Source organism: Mobula hypostoma, chromosome 10, assembly GCF_963921235.1.
Source record: "Mobula hypostoma chromosome 10, sMobHyp1.1, whole genome shotgun sequence".
Classification (NCBI taxonomy): Eukaryota; Metazoa; Chordata; class Chondrichthyes; order Myliobatiformes; family Myliobatidae; genus Mobula; species Mobula hypostoma.
Window position 1 is genome coordinate 107,013,403 of NC_086106.1, and position 12,482 is coordinate 107,025,884.

A 12,482-nucleotide genomic window follows, 5' to 3' on the forward strand; every position below is an offset into this window, starting at 1 on the left:
GAAGGCAGCAGTAGCTCAAATACCCATGGTTTACAACAGTGATGTACAAAAGAGCATCTCCAAATGCTCAACATACCAAATCAAGTACTTGGGCTACAGCAACAGAAGACCACACCCAGTTCCTTTACCTAATCAAGTGGCTACTGGTTGTATGTTATCTGGTCTATACATTTATGTTGTTGGCACATCTGATGTACAAGGCACCAGTGCCACTTGTGGCCCCTCTGGACAATACAAACTTTTGGTATTTTGAGAGCCTTTTACCAGGGCTTAGCCCCTCGATATTTAGTGGCAGTAGTACTCTAGACTTCAGTTCCTGCCCACAAAGCCGCTGTGTTGATAAATGAAGTTTCAGTCATGCCTCAGCCTGGAATATGCCGTCAAGGGCAATCCTTTACAAACATCTCATTGTCCTGGAAGACCAGCATGTTTTGGGCAGACGAAAGTTTGCTATTACTGAGTTGATGATCTTGCAGCAGTACATGATGTTTGTCTTGGTATGCATCCCTGGGAACAGCCCACGGATCAGAGATCAACTGTTATGCAGCAGCCTGGTTGAACCTCAGTAAAGACCCTTGCGTCCTTTCCAGACCTTTGCAAATCCACAGCCCACAAAGCCATGGGCAGTCAACTCATACTCATCACAGCTAACTCAAGGGCAATGTGCATAGGGAATCCTATGTCCTGGGTTGAATATTCATGAGTCACATACTGACATGCATTGTAATTTCCCCCAGCAGCCACAAATGATTATACAACTACACTTATACCATGATGGTTTGACCCTTTGTATTTCCACTTGTACATACTGAAATTTTGTAGTGAATGAAGTCACCAGTTCATTCTCCCTCAGTTACCTCATCTGTTAGATAATTTGTAATACAAATTAACTCCCTGGTAGACATTCTCATATATGTACTGCAGTGCTGCAGAATTGAATTGCATTAATTTGGCTCCATCTTTATGTCAGATTCTTCTTATTTGCATAAAATTAATGTAGATTTTTGTTTAGGGTGTAATTTGATGGACAACTTTTAATCAATTTCCATGTTTGTGGATCTCTGTAGCTTCCTGCAGTCAGTGTGACACGTTGTTCATTTTGTTTTGTCTTGATTATACTTCCTTGTTGTATTTCCCCAGATTTAGTCAATAAAATAATATTATATCTGTACTCGGCACAATGACAATAAAGTTGAATCTAATCTAATTTTAGTTTCTCCTACTGACGTGCAAGCTTAATGCTGTTGAGTAATTATCCAAATTTATGCACCCAGTCTTTGTAGGATTCAAAGCACATTTACTATTAAAGTATGTATGAAGAATATGGTCCTGAAATTCATCTTCCAAAGAACACAAAAATATAAAGAAATAGGAGCAGGAGAAGGCCACTCAGCCCTTTGAGCCTACGTCACCATTCCATATGATCATAGTTGATCAGCTACATTGAATCATTTTTCTGCTATTGAATGGAATGAGTAACTGAAAATCTTTGACAATTAACTGTATTGAGACTACAGCCTGTGTCCTTCAGTACCACATTTCTGACCTAGTGCTTACTGGAACTCTGCTAAATGGTATTACACAGGAGAATGTGAGGTCTGTGCCTCCGTTTTTCTTCACAATCCAAAACCATAACGAAGATCAGCGAATATTTAGAGATTGATTCTATCTCATCCTGCTTTTCCTTTTAGCAGCAGCCTAATGCTCATCCTGTGGTCTTGTATCATGAGCAGAGTGAACAAGGCTTATGGAAGGACTGAACACAATAGAATATTGCCTGTCATTGCAATTCCGCGATAATGTTAATGGATTATTGTTTGCCTTCTACAGGTGTCATGTCTGCAAGACTTTTTTGGAGATGATGATGTGTTCATAGCTTGCGGTCCAGAAAAGTTTCGATATGCCCAGGATGACTTTTCACTGGATGAAAATGGTAAGCACAATATGGAATAAGTAACTTACTAATGAATATTGAATCTTTTAGCCCCAAGAACTTATGTTTGGAATCATACACACCAAATCGTTTAAGTGAAATGTTTCCCAAGATGAACCGACCAAAAGTTAAATGACTTCCTACAACTACTGTATTTCAATATTCCATGGAAGAGGCTTTTATTAGTTGGGCAGCCTGGCTGTAAGACTGCACACACAAAGACATTACTTAGACAAAGCAGACAGTAGAAGCGCCATTCTGAACCATTTTGGAATTGGTAAGAAACTACATCTTTTCTATCTTCTAAAGGACTTTTAAATTGGTTGGGAACATCATCCTATTTATTGGGTGGTCATGAATTCAGCATATTCAGTGTGGGTTGGAGAATGACACCCTTCCCCTAAACAGTTCCCTCTCGTGCAGAAAAAAAACACCACAAGAGATACTGCAGATGCTGGAAATGCCTGAGCAATGTGCACAAAATGCTGGAGGAACTCAGCAAGTCAGGCAGCATCTATGGAGGGGAATAATCAGACAATGTTTCAGTCTAAACTCCTTCATTGGGACTGGAGGGTAGGGGGCAGAAGCACGAATAAGGTGGGGAGGAGAGAAAGGAGTACAAGCTTGGAAGGTGATAGGTGAAACCAGGTGAGAAGTAAAGTGAGTGGATGGGGGAGGGTTTGAAGTAAGAATCTAGGAGTTGATGGGTGGAAGAAGTGCTGATGAAGAAAGAATCTGATAGGAGAGGACAGTGAACCATGGATGAAAAGGAATGAGGAAGGAAACTAGATGGAGACTTTTGATGAACATCTGAAATTGTTAGAAATACTTGGTGGGTCAGCCAGCAATTGAAGAGAGAGAAACCGAGCTAATGTTTTAGGTGGATGAAATTTAGTCAGAACTAAGAAAAGTTAGGAAACAAACACAATTTGTTACAAAGAAAACGAGTGACAGAGAGAAGAAAGGGATAGCATATCAACCAAGAAAGACAGATACAAAGGTGTGATGAGGAATGATGGAGAGAGAGAGTAAAAACATGCTGCGACAGTGAAATGCAATTACAGCAAATCTAAAATTGAAGAGATTGCTGGAAACACTCAGCATCTATGGAGAGAGAAGCACAACATGAGAAAATCTGCAGATGCTGGAAATCCAAAGCAACACATACAAAATGCTAGAGGAACTCTGCAGGCCAGGCAACATCTGTGGAAAAGAATAGATCTCGGCCTGAAATCTCTACTGTTTGCTCTTTTCCATAGATGCTGCCTGGTCTGTTGAGTTCCTCCAGCATTTTGTGTCTGTCACTATGAATAGAGAAGCTTCAGTTAGCATTATAACTCGATGAACTTTCACCACAGCTGGCCAAAGCTGACACAACTGGAAAGGCTGCATGTCTGAAATTATTAAATCTGACGTGGAGAGCTGGTCTAGAACTTGGGAGATGAGGACAAATTGATGTTGGGCTCTGTTGAAACACAGTAGGAAGTCAAATTTAGAGAGGACAGAGAGGGATTGGGATGGAGAATTAACGTAACAAGTAACTAGAAAATCAGGGTTATCATTGACAGATTGACCTAAAGTCACCATATGGTCAATGCTTGGTTTCTTGACTGTCGACGAGACCACATCATGACTAGGCAGTAATAGTTCGGCATGGACTATATGTGCCAAAGGGCCTGATTCCATGTTATATTGCTCTGTAACTCTAAGTATTACATGCAGTACACTAATTTGGAAGAAACATGAGTAGATCACTGATATGGCTGGAAACTATATTTGGACACCTGGATGGGAGAAAGGGAAGAGGCAAAGGAAAAGGTTCTGAATCTGCTTGCAGTTTTATGGGAGGTGTCTGTGACAAGGGAAACACCTGCAGGAGGAGGTGAAAGAAGGAAGCAGAGTCACAGAGGAAAAGGGCCTTTCAGCATGCAGGAAAGGGAGGGGAGACTGGTGTAACATCACTTTGAATGTGCTAAAGGATATTAGAGGTGAGCTGTTGAATGTGAAAGGTGAGAAAGATAAACACCAGGAGAACTCCAGCCTTATGGGTGGGAAGATGAAAGCAGCGGTGTGAAAAATGGAAGAGTTACAATTAAACTTTAGTGGCAGGGAGGGAATAACGAGAAGGAAGACATCTCAGAAGCACAGTCTTTTATCTCACTGTTTTGCTATTGTACTTATTTCTCGCTACTTTGTCCTCATTCATCCCCCGTTTACTTCACCGACAACAGTGGTTAAACCTTCACCGCACTCCCTACGCTGGCGCCATAGATATTAGGTCAATCATTTTCTCAAATTTGCTGCCCTTTAGTTGACATCCTGTTCTTCAATCTGCCTCTCTCCTCTATCTAAACATGTTAGATTTTTAACATTTCTAGGTATTGCTGAAAGGTGATGGACTTGAAGTGTTAAGTTTTTTCCACAGACGCTCCCTGACCTGATGAGCATTTCCAGCATTTTCTTCTTTATTTTTCTTTCCAAAGCTTTTTATCCATGTTCATTAATAAAAACTTGCCTCTTTATCCTTTCTTTCAATGAAAATTCATAGATTAACTAAGATAAGCCAGCCAGAAACTTAAAAATTCACGCCTCATATCTTTTGAAGGGAAGACTGTGCTTTCACTGAAATTAATAGTCAGTTCTGTCTCTAGAATGTCTCAAGCCCTTGTTTTCTTATTTGGTCAACTTTTGGAAGACCAGGCTGAAATCCTACCTGCTCAATGTTCTCTCTACAACATGCATTTTGTTCTGAGAATGGGTTTTGTTTATTGACATCCTAATTGTTGTCTTCTTTAATGGTTATCATCTTCATTTCTGAACAGCGCATCGCTTCCTGAAATCCTCATCTTCCTTATTCATTTAGGAAGAAAGCCGTTCAGACACGGGCAGGGTCCCATGATTAAGGAAAGGGACAACAGAGACCACATCCAGAGCAAGTGAACTCTCCATCTTATAACCTCTTATACCTCCTCTTATAACCCACAACATCTCTCTTATCCAATTTTATCTTCACTATTTTGAAGTCAAGTGGAGAATTCCCTCACTTTTCAGCTGCCTATTAATAACACCGCTCAATCAAATGTTTTCCAATCAAATATTTCAGTGTTCTTTGGACTCAAAATCACTAAAAGTACAAATCATGGTGCTTTACTCCCGCATATGATGCAGTGTTTTTAAGCTTCTGGCATGGCAACTCTAATCACTTGAGAACTTTAATATGAAAAAGCACTAAGAACTTTAGTTTTATGACATCTTCGGGCAAATGCTCCATAAAAAGTTTCCTGAGTTTTTAAATGATTGTTATTACATGTCATGTTTTGATTAACCTTTCTTATTACTTCCGAACAATGTGATTAGCTTGTGAAGTTGAATTTAAAATGTATTTTGAAAATAGCCTTATTTTCTGTATTTATTTTATTAGTAGATATAGATTAACACTGTGTTAATTTACTGTTTTGTTTTGCCATGTGTTCATATTCTTGGTTTGTTCAAAACCTTGCTTTGAAATTGAGTATCTTATTTTAAGAGTTATGTAATTATTAATGAACTCAAACAAACAGAGACATTGTGACTGATAGCTACAAGACGACTATTTTACCTAGAATATGATGGTATATTGTTCATACATTCACTTAACAATGTTTTGGAATGTGGTTAAAAATTGCAGGTAAACAAAATTTTCTTCTATTGTTCACCCTTGGCACCATTTAGTTCCGTTGCCCGAGCTGACATGCTTAAGCAGATTGAATAACTGCATTTGTTTTTTTTTTGCTCAGAATACACAAAGGTGTTGTGGAGTGCAATGCCAAATATTATAGAATGTGTGTCCATAACATTAGTCTCATTTAAAGGTACAGAGGGCACAGCCTCAGCATAGAGGGACATCCAGTGGAAGTTGCGGTAAGGCAAGGGTTAAAGACAATATCCAGGCAAGGATAGCCTGGGGCAGTTGTAGAGAAATGAGAGCTTTGAAATGAGACCATCAGAGGCACCACTGCTTACTACAAACTTGTTACACGGAGGTGACTGCGGCAAAGTGTACCCAAGCCAGACAAGAGAGGCCTCTGGACTGAGAATTTTCTAGAAAGGTCTTCATAAAGCAGAGTGCCCCTTGACACAACAGGGGGTGCCAGAGATAGACGAGATAAGAATAACAGAAGAATGTGAAACATACCAGTAACCAAGGGATAATTGTCTTTACTAACTTCAAATTATTATCAGCTGTCCACTTGAAGTTTCGATTGAATTTTGACATCTCTATTGGCTTTACTAACTTCAAGATATCATTGGTTGTCAATTTACTTTCAGCACTTCTATTGTGAATGCCAATTGATCTTGCAAGTAAGGAATTCAAACATATAATTTACCAAATAAGGCTATTCTGTATTAAAAATAGCATGTTTTCTGTCTTGTCTTGAGAACAGTGTGGGTGACAGGGGCCCATGCTGTTCTCCTTGTGCAGAAGTAAAATGAACAGAATGTTTGAGACATAAGAGAGCCTGTGTTCTGGACCCAGTTATTTTAGTTATCCTATTTTATTTTATTATTGGCAACAACAGTCCCTTTAGAATGGAGATGAGGATTTTTTTTAATAGCCAGAGGGTGCTGAATCTGTGAAATATATTGCCACAGATGGCTATGGAGGCCAAGTCATTGGGTATATTTAAAGAGGAGGTTGATAGGTTCTTGATTAGTAAGGGTGTCAAAGGCTACTGGGAGAAGGCAGGAGAACAGAGTTGAGTAGGATAATAAATCAGCCATGATGGAATGGTCAAATGGACAAATTCTGCTCCTATGTCTTATGGTCTTAACAGGAACAAAGTCTCACAGAAAGCATGAGCCAATTGTGTCATCATTTGTGCAGTTCTTGGGAAGCAATAATGATCATTGTCATCTGCAATGTTCATTTTGCACCCATAGTTCACAATGTTCATGGTATTAGGTTGCAGATCAAAAGAGAACTTGATAATCAAGTGGAGTGGGAAAGTATTTAATTGGATTTGGTGCTGCTCATAAGGCAAGACACAAGAGTAAAATGAAAGTTTCCAAGGACTTGTTCTGAATTGTTTTAAGTAGTGGGGAATCTTCAATTGATGGGCTAGTTTTCTAAGTTTGGATTTAGTAGACAGATCCCCCTGGCACTCAGTGTGGATTAAGTACATGACCATGAATATTAATTTCCTTGCACAATGAATGATTATATGTGGGAAATGATGTATAAGCTCAGTATTTAGCCAAAATATTCTTGTTGACTTGGAACATCAAGGAAATGAGGATGGATGAAGCTGAGAGACTGACGGAAGTACATGTTGCAAATTAAAAGCTTCTAACTGCTGCACATTTGTTTCTAAACCAGCCAGTATTTTACTGTTGATAAATGTTTTCTCTAAATGTCTGCCTATGTACTTTAGTTTTCTCATTTTAAATGATAAAAATTAAACTGTTTAGAAAGTCAGTTCAGCCATTTCTGCACAAAACATATTAATCCAGGGAATTTAAATCAATTCTATCAGTGACTTGATTAGATGTAAAAATCTGCTCTCAAATATGCTCAAAGAGCACTTAATGCTTCAGTAATTGGAAAATAGTAGCAGGGTCTACCAGAATCACTGGTGTGCTGCTTTTCTATTGCATTAGTGATGACTACAGGTACAATGCCATCTAATAGTTACATATTGCTCAGGACTTAGGCATATGGAGCAGCGTATTGTGAGTCTTAAATACTGTTGGATCCACAATTTTGGGAACTTCACAGTTGTTCAAACTCGTTTTATAGGGATAATGCCATTTGCTTAACTGATTTCCATGTCTATAAATGTGTCATTAAGTTTCAGGAATGCAAAGTCCTAGTAAAAAATATTTATACAGAATATTGCTTGTGGAGAGATCTTTATCTTAAACTGGATTAAAGGTGACATAATGTTTAAAATGTTATTAAATATGTGAGGTAAAATAATATTTTACTTATGAGGCGATAAAAGATTGAAACCGAGATTATCAGAACATAGTTGAGACAGAAATATCCCCTAGGAGGAAATAATAAAATAATCTTGAGGAAATGGTTCAGAGTTTGCTAGGTGTTTTAACTCTCTGATTAAAACTTTTTACTCTCCAAGAGGTGCACAGAAGTCGGACGATGGGAGGTTTTGATGTTGGTAAGTAAAGGATTCACTGGTGAAAAATTTTCAGCAGCAGAAATGTTTGCAATATTGGGGGATGGATTTGTGCAGAAAAGTTAGTAACTGAATAGGCATTCTAATAAAACTGACTGCAGAAGTGATTTAGCCAACAACCTTCTGTACAGTTCGTTTTCAAACGACTCGATAATCTGAGAGCTTTACTCTTTCTGTTAATGTTCAGTTTTTGCCCAGTCTCATTGATTAACTGTTAACTATATCTTTTGAAGGTCCCAGTTACTTTTTTATCTTGCAGATTTACATTTGACCAGCCTCCCCTTTTAAAATTCAATTATTTATGTCCTTTTATTAGTGGTTCTTCAAAATGCCTTTCTGTCAAATGCTGCTGTCACCTCTGGTCGATATTTGAATTTGGATTCTGTCTTTCTTTGATTTTTGTTTGCTTTCCTTTTCCCTTTATATTAACTTCTTTGATTGAATATGCAACACATCACTTTCTCTTCAGTTCTTGTTTAATCATATACCAAGTCTAGACACAGTTCATGCCTCTTGGACCAGGAACTAGCTCTGTAAGATTGTGCCCAGACTCCTATTTCTTGACTTAGCTTGAGGACTCTGAATGCATTGCCTGACTTGCCATGCCATTTTGGAATGTATTAAGAAGCAGATAAGACTGAATAACTTTTAGCTTAAAGATTAGAAAGAGGTGTTATCATATACAACATTTGGTAAAACTGAAAAATCTGGTAAACATTATTAAAAATTACAACTTGCATGTTACTATGCACTGAAGTTACATAGTTACATTTCTGCAAATTTAATACAGTAGTTGCGCACTCAAGTCTAACTTAGCCATCAGATCTTGGAAAGGGGGCACAGTAACAAAGCAATTAGCATAACACAATCACAGTGCCAGCGACCGATTGAGGTTCAGTTCTATCACACTCTGTGAGGAGTTTGTACATTCTCTCTGTGACTGTGTTGGTTTCCTCCTACATTCCAAAGATGTATGAGTGAGTTAGTAGCTATTTGGTCAAAGAGGTAGCACAGGCTTGTCAGGCCGAAGGGCCTGTTACTATGCTTTGCCTCTAAATAAAAAAATAAATACCTTCCCTTCTTCTAGCCATAGCACATGTCATCAAACTGAAAGGGACATTTGCATTCAATATATTTCACTGCGACTTTATACATTTTTATCTATAATACAATTAGACACAAACTTCAATGCAGTTTATCAGCCTCGGGCAAAAATCTCTCAAACAGGTTGTCTGAGCTTCGTGCACTAGCAACCAAATACTTCAAAATGCTGCTTTCTGATGATTTGCCAGTAATATTCCACTGATTAGAAAATCTAGTTCATATCAAGGTCAGACAGTTTTATTTCAAACTAGCAGTCACTTAGTTCCTCTGTTAGTACAGCTACTCTGCACTGATCCATTTTGTAAGGAACACTGAGGTATGCAGCAGCCTCTTACTAAAGCAACCTCTGACTGTGGTACATATCCTGGTACCATATATATAGTCCCTGGCTGTCCTTTAGTAGAGAAATCACATAAAAGTACCCTTGCTTTCATGCATCCTTTAGTGAAGTGTCCATTTTACTGCTCTGAAGAATGTCCAAGAGAGAGGTCCTGGTTTAATCTAATGAAAAACAGATGAGCCAATCTCTCCTCAAATGCATTGTGAGCAGTTTTGGGCTCCTTATCTAAGAAAAGCTGTGTTGGAATTAGAGAGGGTTCACGAGAATGACTCTAGATGAAAGAGTAAACCTATAAGGGGCATTTGATGGCTCTGGACCTGTACTCGCTAGAATTTAGAAGAATTAGAGGAGGGGGGATCTTATTGTAACGTATCGAATATTGAAAGGCCTAGATAGAGTGGAATTGGAGAGGATGTTTCCTATTGTGGGTGAGTCTAGGACCAGAGGACACAGATAGAGAGGAAGTGGAGAGGATGTTTCCTATTGTGGGGGAGTCTAGAACCAGAGGACACAGCCTCAGAATAGAGGGACGTCCCTTTAGAACAGAGATGAGGAGGATTTCTTTTAGCCGGAGTGTGGTGATTTGTGGAATTCATTGCCATAGATGGCTGTGGAGGCCAAATCACTGGGTATATTTAAAGCAATGGTTGATAGGCTCTTGATTTGTAAGGATGTCAACAGTTACAGGGACAAGGCGAGAGAATGGAATTGCGAGGGATAATAAATCAGCCATGGTGGAAGAGTACAGTAGACAAGATGGGCCAAATGGCCTAATTCCATTCCTGCTGAATGTCTTATGGTTTTATGGCAAGGTACTTTGCTTTATGGATTGTGGGACGTCTTAACAGGTAAGGTGGTCAGAATTAATGATAGTTGCATGCATTTAGTAGGAAAAGGCTCATTAAACTATCTTATTTATTTTCTTTTCCTTTCTGTTTATCTATCCAGTTTCTCTTAATTGGTTAAAAGCATTGTTGGAAGTGTCAGAATTTATTAACCATCCCCAATTGCATTGAGAAGGCATGACATTTGTCAAGAAATTTGCTGTTTTGTGGCACCAATGCAGCACAAAACATAAAAATTGCTTTAAGTTACAAAAATAAATAACCAGTGCAAAAGATGAATAATGTGGTAGAGTTCATGGATGCAAGTACCACTCAGAAATCTCTTGGGGAAGAGGAGAAATCCCTTCTTAAAACATTGAGTGTAGGTCTTCAGGATCCCGTACATCCTTTCCAAAAATAGTAACGTGAAGCATCTTGAACCATCACAATCTTTCTGATGAAGATACCCTTACCTGAAATTTTAGGATCAGAGTTTTAGAGGGATACAGCATAGAATTAGGCCTAATGGCCCATTGAGTCAATGCCAACCATCAACCACCTAGTTACACTAATCCTATATTGTGAGGTAATGTTGCAACTCTATGTGAGACCACACTTCAAATATTGTGTTCATTTCTGGTGCCTTTTATTAGAAGAAGCATGTGCAGAATTTAGACAAGGTACGGAGGAGATTTACCAGGATGCTGCCTGGATTAGAGAGCATGTCTTATGAGAATAGGTTGAGTGAGCTAGGAATTTTCTCTTAAAGTAGCTCCTGGAATTATCATCGTGAATTCAGGAGAAATTTGCTAGCCTTAGAATGATAGGACTGGTATTCTAGTTGAGGACATAAGAGAGCATTTAAGATGAGGGTAAAGAAGGAAAACAGGAATTGATGTCAAATTTGATAAAATTCGGTGAAGTAGGGCGGACAGACTCAAGTAGAGGATAAGGACAGCACAGACCTGGTGGGCTGTTCAAGCTGCTCTTCAATATTATCACAGAAACGAGCAGCTTTTGTGATTGCTGGGACAGCCGAGTGCAATGTAAGCAAGATGACTAGGACTGTAACAATGACATGAGCAGCCTGACATTTCAGCCTAAAAAAGCAACAGACCGACTAATAAAAGAAATCATCAGTGTTTGCATGGCTGAATATGAGAACCAAAGCTTAATATTGAAAGTAAGGTTAATTATATCCAGAATAAATTATTGTCAGAATGTGAAAGTTTTTTTTTCCCAGCATGATATTGCTGTTTAGCTCGTAGGTTTTGGTAAGGGGTTTGAAAATATTTTTAGAGATAGTTGTATCATACTATCTTCTGAGCAATAATAGAGTCAGAGAGCACTACAGCACAGAAACAGGCCCTTTGCCCATTTAGTCCATGGCAAAATACTATTCTGCCCTGTCCCATTGACCCGCACCTGAACCATAGGCCTCCATATCCCTCCCATCCGCGTACCATCCTAACTTCCCTTATTGAACCCACATCCACCACTTCAGAATTCTTTTATTTCACAGCTATACAAAAGATTTTGTCTCATATAAGTTGACTATTAAGTAAAATAGAACAACACATTCAGGTTGAACATACACATTTCAGAAGACGGTACCTGTAGACTGTTTGAAGATCTGTATGGACTTCCATTCACCAACACTGAGAAAAAAAACATAAGCTTCTAAATCTTCCTTCCATTTAGTAAAGTCAGAACAAGTCCTTCATTCACAGGGGCTTGGGATTAAAAATTGTTCTCTGAACTACAAATCATGGAACATATATGGCAATGACAAGGCCATTGGAAGATTAGTTACCCATTACTTTTGTGTTCATGGCATCTACCTAGTCTGAACAAATGGCCTTCTGACAGTTGCCTGTAACCACATCAGATGTGGCATTGTTTCTAGCACAAACAAAAATATAGTTTTGTAAACATCCAGTTGATAAATGCCCCTTTGCTCAAATCTCATACCTTCACAGTGCATTATGGGAAGATCACCACATGCACCCGTTTCCAGTGGCTCGCTCGTAATATGAAAATGAACAACCCCGAAAATGTGAGGAGGTAGACAGAGAGTCAGATAGGAATGATCATTCTAATGCTACAGT

At 38.7% G+C, this 12,482-nt stretch overlaps 1 protein-coding gene across 5 annotated transcripts in view; it reads left to right on the plus strand.

Moving 5' to 3' along the window:
* LOC134353098 (neuronal migration protein doublecortin-like) overlaps positions 1–12,482 on the plus strand; it is a 184,110-nt gene that overhangs the window by 144,644 nt on the left and 26,984 nt on the right. For 4 of the 5 annotated variants that reach the window (XM_063060994.1, XM_063060996.1, XM_063060995.1 and 1 more), the window contains 2 exons: positions 1,831–1,933; positions 8,050–8,088. In XM_063060994.1, coding sequence (XP_062917064.1) covers positions 1,831–1,933; positions 8,050–8,088 — 142 coding nt within the window. The remainder of the gene's footprint in view (positions 1–1,830; positions 1,934–8,049; positions 8,089–12,482) is intronic. The other variant, XM_063060998.1, reaches the window with a different exon arrangement.